The 16,500-nt window shown below is 46.1% G+C and overlaps 1 protein-coding gene across 1 annotated transcript; it reads right to left on the bottom strand.

Moving 5' to 3' along the window:
• Positions 1-7,516: 7,516 nt before the first annotated feature.
• Positions 7,517-15,558, bottom strand: DBX1 (developing brain homeobox 1). Its single transcript, XM_044437136.1, has 4 exons — positions 15,180-15,558; positions 14,501-14,602; positions 11,680-11,879; positions 7,517-7,888 (listed from the first exon to the last, which is right to left on the bottom strand). Exons 1-4 carry the CDS (start codon positions 15,556-15,558, stop codon positions 7,517-7,519), a joined length of 1,053 nt encoding a protein of 350 aa, XP_044293071.1.
• Between the last annotated feature and the right edge of the window lie 942 nt (positions 15,559-16,500).

Below are 16,500 nucleotides of genomic sequence, written 5' to 3'. Positions count from 1 at the left end.
TAAAAAAAAAAAAAAAAAATTCTAAAAGGGAAAGAGGTCCAATTTTTACATATTCACAAAAAATAAATAAATAATTTTTTTTACAATGAGAAATTTAGTTTGGTAGATTAATTTACTTTCAATGCTTTCTTAACCGTTGATAATCGAAAGAAACAAAAATTACCCTAGATAATCTTGTCTTTTCAAGGTTCCTTCCTAGATGAGACTTCTCATCCCTCTGCTTTGTCTCATTCACAAAATGTTGGTGTGGGGGGCAAGCCAAACTATAGAAAAATGAGAATGTGGTTTGGTTCATTTTTTAAAAAATCATGAAACCAAAATGCATTGCTTTTCATATACAAGATGGAAATAATCAAGTTGTGATTATTACAAAGAACAACTGAATGTAGGAGAATGTGGAACTGACAGATTTGTTCATCCAGGCCCAGTGCTTTGCTCTTGGAAGACGGGCTTTGAATTCCTGTACATTCAGTTACGTCTTTGGTGCAGAATTCAGGTTGCCATTTTTTTTCTTTTGCTTTTCCTTGATAGGCTTCTCTTTAACATCTTCATGATACAACATGGCCCTCTCCATGCTGCAATTTACTCTACTTACTGAATTCACATGGTGAGAATTTGATTTGGTTTGGTTATAAGAACTTACCAACATTTACCAACATCTTCCTGAAAGGGACGGATAAAGCCAGAGATCTAAACAATTCAAACATGGGAGAAAATGGATTCATCTTTCCCTTGCCCAGACATCGCCTTCCACTCATAATTCCCCCATCTTTTGCCAATGTCCCTTGCTTTTCTCCCTTTTTTACCACAGAAAACCCACTCAGTGGAACAAGATTAGCTGCACTATGTGTGCTCATTTGGAGTTGCAAGAATCTTTCCTCGGGAAGCACCTTCAGTTAGAAATTAGGATCTTGGATTTGCTGTTATGGAAAATGAGTTGTTGTGATGTTGAGACATGTTTTGTCTGAATGACCTTGAAAATTGGAATAAGAAAGTATTGGACAATTTGAAAACATAATTTGAAGGTCTTGCCTCTCCCTTGTGGCATCAGCCCATTTTCATCCATGAAGTGCTTCCGATAAGTGAGTTGCAGCGCTTCAGTCCTTTTGGCTTGTGCAGTTAATGTAAATATTTGATTACAATATTTCTTATTTCAGTTGCAATCCTACACATGTTTGCCTGCGTACGGGTCAATGAATGATGGATATATGTAGATATATGTAGCTGTGCACCAATGATGAATAATGGAAAACTATGACTAGCACTGGAAATCTTGCATTTTTTCATTTTATTTTATATACCTACAATGGATCTGTTGGGAGCTAGGTTTCCCTTTTCTCTCTTTCAGAAAAAAGACAGATCTTAAAAGCTCTTTATTTCCAAGGTGTATCCAGCGGGCTATAGCCAGCAAAGAATGAATCTCTGAGCATGCAGTGGGCAGTTTAATGAAACCAAACGAGGAACTATTTCTAAGAACTCTCCTTTTGAGTAACTGTGGACCCCAAGCTCCTGAGAGTGCCCTTCTAGAAAAGAGCAAGCCTCTGAGCTGTATGCCAGTCCTCAGGGTGCCTTGCCTTCTTTCCCGATGGTGCATCATGGGGTCAAGGATCAGACCAGGCTCCTCTGTCTCATCTCCCATGGACCTTCCCAGCACTGTCAATTCCCAGGGTCTGCCTGAACAGATGGAGAAGGTGGAGCTCTCCCTCCTCCAGTTTGAAATAAGCTCTCCCTCCTTTCTGTCTGCAGGCCTCCATTCCCAGGCTTCCCCATCCCATCCCATCCTGTCCCATCCCATCAAGAGTCAGTATCACCCTGAAATGTGCACATAGAACAACTGCCCCTTCCATTCCCAGCAGGATTAGATCCCAGTTTAGTCATACTCAATGCACTTAACTTAGTCATGATTTCAGTGGGTCTGCTCTGAACAGTGGGCCTAACTCTGGATGCAACCCCCTGGTTTGGAACCTAAGCAAATTTAACCATTAAAAGTTAATGGGGTTTCTCATCCTTGCTTCCTCTGGGCAGAGGCCTGTCCCCTCCCTGGTTCCCTCAAAAAGGATTTCGGGAGTGGTCATGAGGAGATTGTTCCCTTTTTCTGTGCCCCTTTTTATAGTGTTTGGAAGCTCTCCCCAGAGGTGCAGAAAGGCTTCTGTGGGGTTGTAGACAGCTTTAGAAAGGAAATGGCTATAGGACTCTCAAGCCAATATATACTTTTTCTCCCCTAGAGCCACTCAACATTTGCCTGGAACATTAATTCCAAAGATAACTTTAGCTACAATGCAGTGTTGTTATACGCTGCCATAACCAGTAGCATCATATGCATGCCAATGGGCACATTCATCCAACTGTGCCCATTAGATTATTTTTATTAGATAACTTATCTATTGAATGGTGATTGCTGCATGAAAAGGGTGGACAGAAGGTAGATCCCCAGCAATTTTGGATCACAGCTCCCAGCATTCCCAGTCACTGACCCTCCCATGCTGGCAGATTCTTATGGGATCTGAAACCCAAAAAATCTGGCAATCTACCATCTACCCACATTGCTATATAGTACCTGGAAGCATAGAAGCTAGGGATAGTGTTGAAAATATCAGCAGTAGTGAGAAACACAATGGCCTGACTCAGTCTCTCAATAATATTAAGAGAAATATGTCTACTTCTTCAGAGTGCAATCCAGACTGCACTGTTTATACACTTAGAGAGTGAGTCCTCAGATTAGTCTAGTGGAAGATAAGTTGAATAAATAAAATGTGACTCAGTAGCAAGGCTGTTCCCACTTCTTACCACCCTACCAACCAACCATCATAACTCTGTCAATATCTTTTAAAAAATGTGGTCCGTAGTTCTATGCTCCCATGTTTTGTAAAGGCGGTGATGTATTTCTCTTCCAGAAAAGCCTACCAACAAACTATTTCTGAGGAGACAGACCATCCACACAAGAAAAGCTAAACTTGCCCATCTGGTATGTAGGAAAAAACTATTATATTCTTGGCACTATGTTAAAAGTTGAAGGAGAAGAATAATGAAGACTGAAATATGCAGGAATATTTTTCTGCTTATGAAAAAAGTTGTTGTCTTGCATTCCAGGCATGTGTTTTCCTTCTGGCATATCTGGACATGATTTTTAATGTAATAATGTCTGATTTTTTAAAAAATAAAATTGGTAACACACTCTCAAAGGTTGACTATGGATTGAGCATTGGCTGCTGTTGAACCAATGGGTTATTGTTGACAAGCCATGAGTTCTGGGATTCCTCGTTAGTTTTGGAAAACATGGGAAACCATGTACTGCTAGGGTAATTTGGCAAATCATGCAATACACAACTGGCACATGTGGGAGTGAAGGAAGGAATTCACTGTGGCATCTATTCCTATGATTATGTGAACCTAGCCATTGCCTGGTTTGCATAACATTAGAGCACATCACCCACCAACGAACTGATTGTAAGAAAGATCTTGGACTGCGCAGAAATGGATAGATTGACTTTATCATTGAAAGAGAAATAGGATACTGACTTCTATCAAACTTGGGACTTTTTCTATAATTGGCTGGAGAAACGGGACTTGGCGTAATTTGAATTTGATTTTAGAATGTTAAAAAAATGTGTGTGTGTGTATGTAGTAGGGGGTTGACCCAGTGAATCCGATGTATGTGATATTTGATGTTTTTATTAGTGTTAGTTTAAAACTTTTAATAAAATATATATTAAAAAAAATTAGAGCACATCTTGGTTTGCCACCCATGATGGCTTGTTCTGTCATGAGAACTTGGACCAGTTCCCCCAGGGTGGCTTGCTAGTGTTTTTCCACCTTTGCTTTCTCTTGACTGCTACGAACAGACAAGATAAATGAAAGGCACAAATGATCTCTGTTTGCAAGATTCCCCTTCATGTGGGATTCTCTTCTCACAACCACAGGTAGAACTCTTGCTAATGCACATTTTGCACTTTTCCCTGAACCTAGAGGTGCTCAGGAAAATGCACAAAATGCCCACCCCCATTTTTCATTGGAAAAGGAGTTTTGATGGCTAGCTGTTTAAACTTTGAGTATCTTTAAAGGGGGATTCTGACTGGGCAATTATTTTTTCTTGTTTTGTTTTTTGTTTGGGATATAAATAGTTCTATGACCCAGTGCAAATCCACTTATTGCTCAGTGAAAACCTCCTTTTTAAAGGACCCAGATTTTTGACAGCAAACCATAAAAGATGTCAAAACTGCTTTTCCCTAGCAAATGGAATGGAATGGGGCAGGTCATTTTTGCACCTTCCGGAACTTGTAGCAGCTTGGGGGAAAGTGCAAACTCTGCAAGTTTATGAACTAGTCAAGGGTGGTGGGACAATGGGAATCAGGCTGTGAAGGCTTTGAAGGCAAAGATGCTTGTGCATTTGCTTTTTCCTGGCACATCGTCCCATGATAGCTGCCAACGGAAACCAAAGGAAGAGTAAACAATTTGGAGTCTGTTCTGGAAAATAACTAGGGTTGATACCTCCCGCACCTTATCAACTGACAGCTGCCTCCCACTGTCCACACCTGACCTTGACTATCTGAGACTTCAAATCTCAGCACTTGTGCAACCGTGAATCTTCATGGTTACGCAAGTGTAGCTTGATAAAGCAAAGCTGTTTTGTGTGCAGTGCTTGTGCATTGTTTTCATTAGGGTTCTGGCTGCCGTGAACAGGCCCTCCAAGCTGCTGCTCATGGGCTGATCAGGGGCTGTTGATGGCTGTCTGTAATACAGCTTTTGGCATCTCTGCAGGGTTGTGGGAGAGAAAAGTGAAAAGACACTGTGGGGAGCTGAAAGCAGCTGGCAATTGCAGTGGGGAGCAGGGAGACAACCTGGTCCCCTTCTGGCGTCTTCTCGGATATCCATGAGACAACTGAGGAGTGGGAGGGGCCAATAGCTTATTGGCTTATTGCTCGGGTGGTTTAGTATAATGTGTAAATGTGCACTCCCTCTTTTTCCCACTCTCTGGTACAAGTTGTGTGTCTTTTAGCAAGGAACAGCAAGAAGGAAAAAGAAGCCCTCTTGATACCAAGAGTGGTTGTGCTTGTCAGAGGGCATTGTGTGGCTGTGTTTTTGGCAGGGCTGATGTAAGGCACACTCCTGTCGTAGGTGAAGAATCAGTCCCGTCTACCAGACTGGCAACTAAAGCTTAGTCTGGCCCTGGTATGAGAACAGTTTCCTCCACCACATCTGAGAGCACCAGGCCAGCTTGGCAGGTCAGAGATACACTGCCTGGAACGCACCGCTCTGTCTGTGGGCAGAGGCTAATCTGAGGGCCAGACCTATTTGCTGGCAATTTGTTCTTGCTCAAAGTCCATAACCCCACCTGTAAAAGCAATTTGCATCTGCTCTGGGAACCCAGTGAGAAAGATCTTGAATGGCTCTCCTCATACAAGGGAATTATCCTAGTAAAAGAAGTCGATGAGATAGTTAGAATTACAGTGGATGGGACTGTTTGAACAAGTGGCTGTTGTCAAAACTATGTGCAATTTCAGAGGTGGGCAGGCTTTGGGTTCGGAGTTTCTATTTGTTTTTTACCCAGAACCCCAAGATCCACCAACCAGAGCCTGGTGCCAATACTTTGATCCGAAGACTTTTGAGCTCAGGCCTTTGAGTAAGGACTAAATGACACTTATAGCCCTTCTGCACAGAGCTCACTCCTGGTTTCCCCAAGCTTTATGTTTGCTTCATCAGTATAATGTGAGGCCAGAGTAGAGCAATTTTGTTGCTGCTATCATTAAACAAAATGAAGTTAGAAATTCATTTACTGCAAGTCATCCAGAGTTCTGCAGGTAGATTCAAATATATCTTCTGCCAGCCCTGTAAAACGTTTTTGTTTTTAATGAAGACTGTGCTTGAAGACTAGGTCTCCAGAAATGGACAGGAAGGAGAAACTATTCCATTTGCTCCTTTGCAGTGGAATAAAATTGGCATTTAACAGGTATTTGTATGCCTGATAAAAGAAGTCACATTCTAGGAGTTACTACAAGCAGACACAACTTGCATGTGTAACCCTTTGGATTGCTTAGTCCCTCTCCTGTCTCCTCCAAACAATTTGCACCATGGACCCAGTGAGTGGCACATGGACACTCACATAAGTGGAGTCATGTATACATAGGGGATTTGATGGACATGAAGATCCTAAACACAGCAGATTTCAGTGGTGTTTCCGTCCACATACATGTGCCTAGAATCACTACACAAATGCTCTTTGAGCAAGTGCCACATCAGCTAGGCTGTGATTATTAATGGCATGAATATGACTGCATCAAAAATCATGCCAGACTTACAAAAATCATCAGACTCACACATTTGTTTAATTTGGCATTTGCTTCATTTGTTATATATACACATATTTAAAATCTGTACACAGTAAGAATACAAAATAGACAGTGTTTGTATAAGTTACACAGGTAAAACCTAAGCTTCTCTTTGAGTTTTAAAAACCAAATAATCACACGCACGCGCACACACACATACACACAAGCGCAAGTGCGCAACACCCCCCAACCAAATATAGCCAAGTTTCCTCTGATCTTCTGTATAGTCACAATAGCCTTGGTATAAAATATCCATACATGTAAGTGTACAAAATAGTGTACAGTTCATATAAGCTGTGCAAACACAGCAAAGTTCAGTCAAAAATCGAAGAGGCAGATCCAGTTTCTCTGTGTTCAGAAGAACGCCACAGAACTGAGGACAAATGTGGAAATGCTTTGAAGTCCCTGGGTGCGTGTGAGATTCATCAATAAGCCTGACCAGGCCAAGTCAAGGAAATATTGTTTTCGCAGGTGGGTGTGACTGGTTTGGGGCCCAGTTCTTGCAAAGACGCCCAGCCTGCACAGGCTCAGCAATCTAGCATTGAAACAGAAGCAGCAGACCTTTGGTCCATTGGACCCAATACAGTCAACACTGACAGACAGTGGCTCTCCCAGGATTCAAGCAGAGCCATCCCAAGGCCCTCCTGTAGCTACCAGGGTTTGGGGGGGGGGCGGGTGTCCTGCCATGCAAAGGAGATGCACTACCAATGAGCTATGGCCTGTTCCCTGAGCTACGGCCAGATCTGCCAGGAGTTACATGGGGAATGCTGCTGGCTGCATTTTAGAGCTCAGCGAGGGCTCAAGTGAAGAATCATCAGCTGTGCAGCTCCTGCAGGTAGAGCAGCACCTCACCAGAGTCCTCTTGAGCAATGCAGAGACCTGGGAATGAATGTAGGTGGGATTCTGCTTCTAAGTCAGAGTCGTCTGGATAAAGCAAGGCTTTACTTTTAATGACTTCTGAGTCATGAACAACTTCCAGCTGGAAAGTGCAAGGCTAGCGGGTGCCTGGAGGGTGTAAAAGGACCGCCTTCTGATCAGAGTTGCCAGATGGCCTACGATGTATACAAGGCGCAGCTCCTTTCCCTGCGTGCCCCGGGGGTTCCGGAAGACGCCACCTCTTCACTTAGAGAGCCCTCTGTCTATTTGCACTTTTGCCTTGTCCCCTTCGTGGAGAGTAAGAAGATGGGCCTCTATGACACCGTGATCTCTTCTTCGTCTTCGCCCTCCTCATCCTCTTCCTCTGAGTCCGAGAAGTCTGAGGGTTTGCTGGGGCTGCTGGAATGGGTGGGGGAAGGGAGCATCGGGGAGTCCAACCTGTCTCTCAGGTGTGAGCGCTCAGTGGACTGGTGATAGCTCAAGGGATGCCTGGGGCTGGCGGGGCAGTGAGGTGACGCTGCTTCCTCCTCCTCCTCCCCAGAGCCCTTCTTGCCAACATCGCTGAGGTCTGGGTGAGGGTTGAACTTGGTGGGCAAGGTTTGCTCCCGGCAGCCGCCCGATGACAAGAGCTCCCTTTCCTTGGAATTCCTCCACTTCATCCTTCTATTTTGGAACCAAATCTTTACCTAGAGTTTTCAAAAATACATTGGGAAGGTCATGGAGCATCGAGGTAGAGATCTATATAACTTGAGTTAAATTTATAGTTACCCTCTGAGGAGCAACTATTGAGAGAGCAGTGGGGAAACCTCCCACAGGCTCTGAAAAAAGGCATTTCACCATATACATTAGAACAGATGCCCATCATCAACGACTGGGCGACCCAATGTGCATTGAAGATGAATCCACAAATCCACTGTTTCAGAAATCTATGGGATTCTTCTAAAATGGCACCAGTGGTCTGAAGCCCTTGATGAAATCCTGCTGTTGCAAGGGAAGATAGGACTTTTTGCTTGCTCCCTTATTTAAAATAACACTGCATAAATGAGACACCCAATATTTGGTTTTCCAGATATGTACTCTTGCTTAAGCTAGTAACACCTTAGCATTCAGGGAGGAACTCAAGCTTCTCTGTACCTGCTCAAAGATGGCCTTTTCTTAAAGGTGACATAAATCATACCTGTCCTCTAGTTTCCTTTCTCTCTCCCATTACTCTTTCCCTAACTTTGTCAGTTTTTCAAGCAGTTCCCTCCACTGCCACCAGCTTTCTCCAGTAGCACAGTGGCTAAAAGCACAATCCCCTGCGTGTTTGGACAGAAAGATAAAAGCCCCACAACTCCCAACAGTCCCCAGACAGCTTGAAGGTTGCAGGACTGTTCTCTCTCTCTGCACAAGGCTGCACAGAAGAGGCAAGTGAAGTTCTCTTTCTGAGCTTCTCCTGCTCCTGCGTTGATTAGGTGGTCTGGGCTGGCCACTCACTCTCACTCTCAGCCTCCCCATCCAAAAATGGGGAAAATAATACAGGGTTTTTAAAAGGATTTCAACAAAATATTGAACATGCTACTCTGTGGTAATTTTAAAGCACTGCGTATGTCACAAATAAGAGTTAATCGCCCACTGCCTCCTGAGCAATAAGCAGCCATTTCCCTGGAACTTTCTCATACTGACCAAACACATCATCTCCCACCTTCTTGCACTGACCCATTTTCTTTGAGCTTCCCCCTTTCTTTACTTGATGGCTTTCTTATTTTAAGAGACTGAATGCAACCTATCAGATGAGTAACATGCTTGATGCCTGTGGCATTTATTATGGGTGAGGAGAGCTCCTGGCTCAGTAGGGCAAGCCACCTCCAAAGACTTGGTTGTGAAGAAAGACTCCTTTTTAAAACCCAGCAGCAACTGCAGTCTCAGAAGGCTGCATTCTGAAGCATTCCGGCTTAAGATGAGCTCCACTTACTGCAACGGGAGGTCTGGGGAAACCCAGATTGCCTTGTACTGCATGGCAGGCACCTTTAGAGTGCTCCTTGGAGGGATGCAAGCTGTATTCTGCAGTGATTGTTCTGTTCTGCAAATCCACATGATGCTCGTTATTAGCTCTTAACCTGCTGCACAACCCAGCATTCCTATGCAGTGCCATGTTCAGCCAACACTGGGAAACCCAGGATCAAATCCCTATGAATTCTCCGAGTGACCTTGAGTCAGTCTTTCTTTCCACCTAACCTCCCATACAGCATTGTTGAGAAGATACAGTGGTGGAGGACTACTTAGACTGCCTTGAGTTCCTTTAAGGAAGGAATTGCACTCCAGACTGTAACAACAGCAAGCATTTATCCAAGATTTGTTCAAAGTGCTGCAGATTTATGATCTTAGTAATCCTTACACAGCCCTATAAAGTATACATAGCTGTAGTACTGGTCACTTTATGGCAGGATCTGCTAAAACTACCTACTGAACTGTCAGCTAATGTGAGATTTCAACCAGGGATGCAGATTAGCCATTCTACCAAAGCAGCTCTCAAGGTAGGCTGTTCTGGCAACAGTTCCTTGGAAAGAGCTTTTATTGAAACAGTGCCTGGGTGGCTTTTAAGCCTGGAATGGCTTGTTGGGCTCTCTGAACCCAACCAGGGTAGTTAAGAGGCCATGGTGCTGGGTTCAGACAACACAGCATCCCAGCCTTGTTCTATAAACCTCCATGGGTTATTATGTTGTTGAACCCAGCAACTTGCAGGAGATAGTAGTCTCAACTAGCAGAGGTTATGCCAGATTTTTGCTGTAGCCTGCATTCAGTGGTCTGATTCAAGAGTTGGCTGTGTTTAGTGAACCCATTGATGTCCATGGAGCTTTAGTTAGTTATTTCAGTAAATTTAATCTAAGCATGACTAACTCTGGATCCATTCCAGTGCTTTTAGGTTTGGTCCGAACAGCTGGCCCTGTCATCTTGGTTGATAGTTTTATATAGATTGCAAGTTAAGTGGTGCTTTTAAGTGGATGGGTGGAATATAGATATAAATATTTTAATTTGGAAATATGTTTAAAGGGATTTAATTACATTAACATGCTTATTCTGTGGTTGTAACTGGAAAACAAATTATTTGTGCTCAGTTCTCATTAAAATCAGCAGGACTAGGAAAAAGGAGCAGGTTGCTACACTGAACAACCTGCAGGAGGTGGCACTCAAGGTTGCAACCTCGCTGGAAATGGGTCCTACTGATAGGCCTTAACTGCAACTAACTTTCTTTGGGTGGGAGTTTTGATTACAATCACAAACAATTACCCACACACTCCTATACACTCATGTACCGTGGACACAATGTTGTGTGTATGTGAGTGGGGGGGGGGGCTTCTTAGGAACAATTGTGAGAAAGTGCAGGGGAAAGACGATGTGTCCATGCACTTTAGCAAGATTAAGAGCTTCGTGTGGAAGTAAAATCCATGGCTTTCAGAGATGCTTAAGAGCAACTGATGATCCCACCAGCTGTGCAGTTACAGCAGTAAATCCAGCCATCTGCAAGCACAGCAGCCTGTTTTGGCATAGCAGGTGAAGCCTCGGCTTTAACCCAGTTTTGCAACACTGGGATGAAAATGGGTGGCTCTGCCTAGTGAACTTCTGGATGTGAGGTATTTGCCATAGACAGGGCACAACAGGAAGAAGTCACTATGTGGATGTTTGGTGTTATGAACTGATCCTGACAAGCCTTTCAATCTGAAGATGTTCCTGATAAATGCCTATAACAGCAGCGTCCAACCTGAGGCCTTCTAAATGTTTTTTCTCTTCAACTCGCACTAGTTCTGGGCAGCAAGATCAATGGTCTGGAAGGCTGGAACCCCTTCAAAATATCCAGGGAGCATCCGGTTGGGAAGGGGATGCTTGACTTTCACCTGATGTGGCTAAGACTAGACAGAAGGCTACTCTCCATCATATGTTGTTTTAGCTGTTTTAATTTTGTTTTTAAATGTTTGCATTTGGAAATATTTTCTGGTATTATTGGATTGTTTTTATTATCTACTGCAAGCCACCCAGAAAGCTTTGGCTATTGGGAAGTATAGAAATGGAAGAAATAAGTGTAAGAAAGGCTACAAGTCCACTCTGTCCTAGGATATTCATCTGAAAGTTCAGGTGAGCCGTGCCTTCTAAACGTGCTGTAGGCCCAACTGTTGTAGCATTGGGGGAGAAAAAGAGTTGGTTTCCAAATGGATGCACACAAGAAATTCATTCCACTGAAGGAAATGGAACTTCTTGTCTAGCAAATGGTGCTAGAATTGGATACCAGCTTTGTTAGACTGTCTTAAGTATTACCATTTTGACTTAACTGGGTTGTGGTTAAGGCGGTAAATTAGGCAGCACTCATTTCACATAGACCAGCTTCTCACAAAATGCCTTGGTAGCCACCGTGGTATAATACCCAACTTCAGGCTTCCCCCAACCTCATTTCTGATTCCCCTTGATTAAGGGATGGTTTGTTGTTTGTTTGTTTGATTACCTGGGAGTCTTTCAGACCCAGCTTGGCCGCCAATTTTTTTCTGTCCGGTTTGCTGATGTATTTCTGCTTCTGAAACATTTTCTCCAGAGCTTTGCGTTGCACATCTGAGAAGACTGCTCTGCGGAGCATTCCTCTGCGGGGTTTCCCTCGGGCAGCAAGAGGCCAAGAGAATGTGCCAGGAATGGGCACCACTGAAGAAGCTGTGCGAAAAGCAAGAATAAGTCCTGTCAGCTAAATAAATAAATCAGTTCTGGGACCAGTTTTTCCTGAAGACAACATACATAGCCCACTGAGATCAATCTTCCTTTGATTTGCATGCCTCTGGATTTTGCCACTAGTCTGATTCTTTTCTCCTGATGCCCCTTCCTCATTTTTTTTCTGTACCCTTTTCTGAGTCAAGGAGATCAGCACCTACAAACCTGAAGGAATGAAAAGGAGTTTACGCTTAACTTAACTGTTCTTTTCAGCCAGTGGTAACTAGATTAGATTGGATACAACAAATGAAGGTATCTATGGTTGGCCCGTTGTGTTAGGCAATTCAAAGGTCTGGAATTTGAAAAGGAAACACCAGGAAGACAAAGGTATAGTTTAAAACCTCTCTTTTCTAAAAGTATTTAATTTTCAAAAGTTTTTTTTCCCATGCAATGCACTTTATTATATACCACATTAAAATAAGGGGCACTTCTTACCAGACCCAAAAAAACAAAAAACAAAACCTTTTTAGATGGAAGTTTTGATCAATCAGTATTCATCTTTTTTATATCAATCTTTTCTCTCCCCCCCACCCATGCTTTTTCCTTACAAAACCTGAAGAATTCACTCTGAAGACATGAAAAGTAACAGCTAATTAGCACATTGACTGGTTTCCAATGGGATTGGTATGATAAAAAGGGCAGAGTTTCGCCTTTAAGCGGAAAGAAAAACTCCCAAAGAGAAACAGAGATTCTAATGAAGCGTGAATGGTAATTGTGTAGTAATGAACTAACAGAAAAAGACTGAGGACAAGCAACTAAAGCCATATATTATTGGAACAAAAGAGATTTACACTTTCAAACTAAACACAACTGCATGCCAAGTTCCTTGGGGAGAATACTGATGACACAGCCTTCTCTTTCCCCAAATCATTTTCATTAAATGGACATGAAAAGCTATATATAAGGCTCAAGTTGTTTTTGTTGGGCCATTCAAATGCTGGAGAAAGGAAGCAAATTCCATTATCACGAGAATGAATGGGGGATCCCTTGGCTTTTTGGAACAAAATATATTAACAGCTTATTGGTGGAGTGATGTTTCTGAAAGTTGTTCCTCTTAAGTGCAGCTTTTCCGCAGCAAAATTTAAGATCTGGAGATAATTTGATTAGGCATTCTTGACTGAATATTTAGGATATATCCTTTTAAACATCTTTAATAATAATTTTACACCCACTGAGTAGTGAAGAGGACTACGTAAAATAAATATATTCTCTCTCTCTCTCTCTCTCTCTCTCTCTCTCTCTCTCTCTCTCTCTCACACACACACACACACACACACACACACACACACACACACTGAAAACCCTGGTGGTATATTGTACATTCAGTAAGGAAAAAATAGGACCAACATAACTTCAACCAAGAAGTAATGTCCATAATTCTTTTATAACATTGTATAAAACTCAAAGGCGTGTGTGTCTGGAGGGGGTTACCAAGGGAATTCTTTGTGGCCTCCTTTCCAAGCTCTCGTCAGGGCTACACCTGCTCACTTGCAACAGTGCTGCTGCTTGAGGTGTCCTCCCTGGACACTCTAGGTAGCACTTTGAACAGGTGGAATCTTAGACTGCTAGCGCAATGACATCATAGATAGCATGTACGGTGGAAGGGCAGCAAATTATTAGTTTTTTTCATGTACTGTGGCATTTTTACTGCCAGTAAGAGCAAGAGGTACTGGAGTCTGTTCTGCTTCAGGTGCCAGAAGTCTTGGCTGACCACAGGCGATTGGACCCTTGACCTGAGGCAGGCACAGGTGGGAGCCATTTGTTCCTCAGGCAACCAGATGGGCTTCGTTGAGCCCCGAGAAATACAAAGTGCCAGAATAGCCTGTGAAGCCACCCTAGACCACCTGTGTTGCGCTCGTTTTGCAAAGAGGCAGACCCAGTTGCTTCCCAGTCCTGAAGGAGTTGCGCTTTCCTGAAAGGGAGAGTTTTGAAGGTTGGGGTGGGGCGGAGTGGAATTGGCTCCGGCCACACCGAAGTGCCCAGACAAGGAAGCACTCCATGTGGTCTTGTGAAAACGTTGGCAGAGCGAATGACCCTTAATGGGAAATTAGCCCATGGCTGGTAAATGTCTATCGGCAGCAAGGCCGAGTCAGCGCCCAGGCGCCGTGTGTGGCTGCCCGGAGGGAGCTGACCAAATTGGTCATGGTGCTGAAACTTTTGTTGGCCATCGGGAAAGAGCACAGAGGCTCTGTGGGAAAACCGCCGCCCTGAAGAGGAGGCCGGCAGCATCTCTGTCAGAAATGCACCGCCTCACGATCGGACCATGACAATCTGGGCTAATTTGTAGCGCAGGGGTGGCGGGCGAGCCGCGAAGGAAAATGACAGCCCGTCGCGGCTTGTGCTAAATAGGGCATCAAATTGGCGCGACTGATTCTTGAATGTCGTACCCCGTCCAACCTCTGAACCGGAGGACGGGAACGATCTTCTCCGCACCGCCCGATCCCTCCGGGCGACACCGAGGGAATCAGGCGCTTTTCATGGCTGCAACAAAGAGCGAGCTGCGCGGGTAGGTGAGTTGGCTGGGAAGAGGCGCAAAAGCAGGGGAGGAAGCGCGCCCCAAGACCCACCTGGAAAATAAGAAGATCTGATAAAAGGTTGGAAGGATCCCTCGAAGTATGGAAAGGAGAAAGTCTTGGGAGGGACACTCTGGATCAGCGCGTGGGAAGTTTCTGCGGGAGAAAATGCGAATTAGAAGCGAGATTCGCCCATCCCACACGCCCGTCGCCGTCCAGCGGGTCTCCACCCCGCCGCAGGACTGATCAATCGATCGATTAATTACATTTCTGGGGCACCCCCCCCCCGCGCGTCCCACGAGCGGCGCTCTTCCCCAATGCCTGTCGCCAAGGCTAGTTAGTTTCCATACGAAGAGGTATAATTGCCCTCCCCGCGTTATTTTACCTGATGCTGTTTGGGTTATTTGGGGGCCGGGGCAGTGCGGCCAGTTCCACGTGTGCCTAGAAGCTGCGCACCTGGTGTCCGTGCCACCGCAACGCAGGTGCTCGCTTTCCAGCGAAAGAAAGGTAACTGGCCCGCGCACCAGGTGCGTGACGCGGTCCTGCTCTGCCCACCTGCTCCCCCCCCCCCCCCCCGAGCGATTGTGCTGAGAGGAGGCTCTGGCCATTCAAGCGCCGCACCTCCACCCACACCTATCTCCCCCCCCCCGCGCCCCCATTCCCGACAGTCCTTGCCGCGACTCGCCTGGCTGGCTAGGAGGGCGGGCGCTTGCATCCTCGTCAAGCCGCTCACCTGTCCTGGGAGTCGACGACAGGATGGCGTTGACCCCGAACTTCAGGAAGGTGGCGTCGTTGCTGGGAGAGACGGAGGGCTCCGCGGAGCAGCCGCGGCGGGCGCCCGCGGCGCTGGCGGCGCCCAGCTCGGAGGAGGCACTCGCCGTGTCGGTCCGTGCGGCGCTGGCGGCCGAGATGGGCGGGGACATGCTGGGCGGAGGGGCGCCGCTCCGGGGCAGGTAACTGGCCGGCCTGGTGATGCGGATGAGGTCTTCCACCAGGAAGCTCGAGTGGCCGGAGAAGGCGGACTGCAGCGACTGCGGCAGCGTGAGGGTGGGCGTCGGGCGCAAGAGGCTCGGGTACACGGCGGGCGGCGCGATCAGGCTCGGGAACATCATGGCAGGCGCGGGCGGCGCGCGGGGCGGCTCGCCGGGCGCCGTCAGACCGGCACCGCCATGCCCGCCGCCGGGCCGGGCCGCGCTCTCCCTCCCGCCGCCGCCGCCGCCGCGTCCCTGCCGAGCGCCTTCCCCCGCGATCCACCCAGCGGGGCTGGCAGGGCTCTCCTGGCCCTTCCTCCGCGTAATGGGTTTTATAGCGGTCAGCGCCCCTCGAGCGCTTTCAGCAGTGACAGCTCCAACAATGGGGTTCTCCACTTGAGTTTCATTCATTGGCGGCGCGGGGCTCCCTCATTGGTCCGGGGGTGCAATTTATGATTGGATTAGACTTCATAAGCAAGCGGCGCACAATGGCCCCCGCAACAAAGAAAGTGGAGTCATCAATTTTGCATATTGACCGCCTCTTTCGCGACGGCGTCGCTCCAAAGGCGACCAGCAGGGTTTTGTTCCGAAGCGGCGCGCGCGCGGACGGACGGACGGACGGACGGGCACACACGCACACACGCTAATTAAACGTCTTTTTAAAAAGTTCCCAGTGACAGGTCGGCTCTGCAGGCGGGAGAGGGGGCGAGGGGAGCAGAAGCGAATTATTTCCAGAAAAGCACTAAATTTATTTGCACGGGCGCGCGCGCGCTCTCCCCGACCCCGCACAGTTTCAGGGAATACATCAATAAATAGTTATATAAACTTATCCTGGAGCCTTCTGAAGAATGGAAAAATACAAATGAGGAGGAATGAAATGAAATCTTGGCCGCGCATGAAAGGGGGTTTTGAGATCGGAGCCGATGGCGAACCGGGTGTGACTCTGACTTTCTTTCTCTTTTTTGGGGCGAGTTTCTGCCTTTCCGAGGCTGCGGCAACAGCTTCTTCCGAGCGAGCGTTCCGTTGCGAGGAGTTCACACGGGCTTGGTCGGCTGTAGGGAAAGAAGGAAGGACCGGTTTGTA

The sequence above is a fragment of the Varanus komodoensis genome, unplaced genomic scaffold (assembly GCF_004798865.1).
Source record: "Varanus komodoensis strain SLA01 unplaced genomic scaffold, ASM479886v1 scaffold3, whole genome shotgun sequence".
NCBI classification, from domain to species: Eukaryota; Metazoa; Chordata; class Lepidosauria; order Squamata; family Varanidae; genus Varanus; species Varanus komodoensis.
Note: the sequence above shows the minus strand (reverse complement) of the source record. Positions and strands in the feature narration are given on the sequence as shown.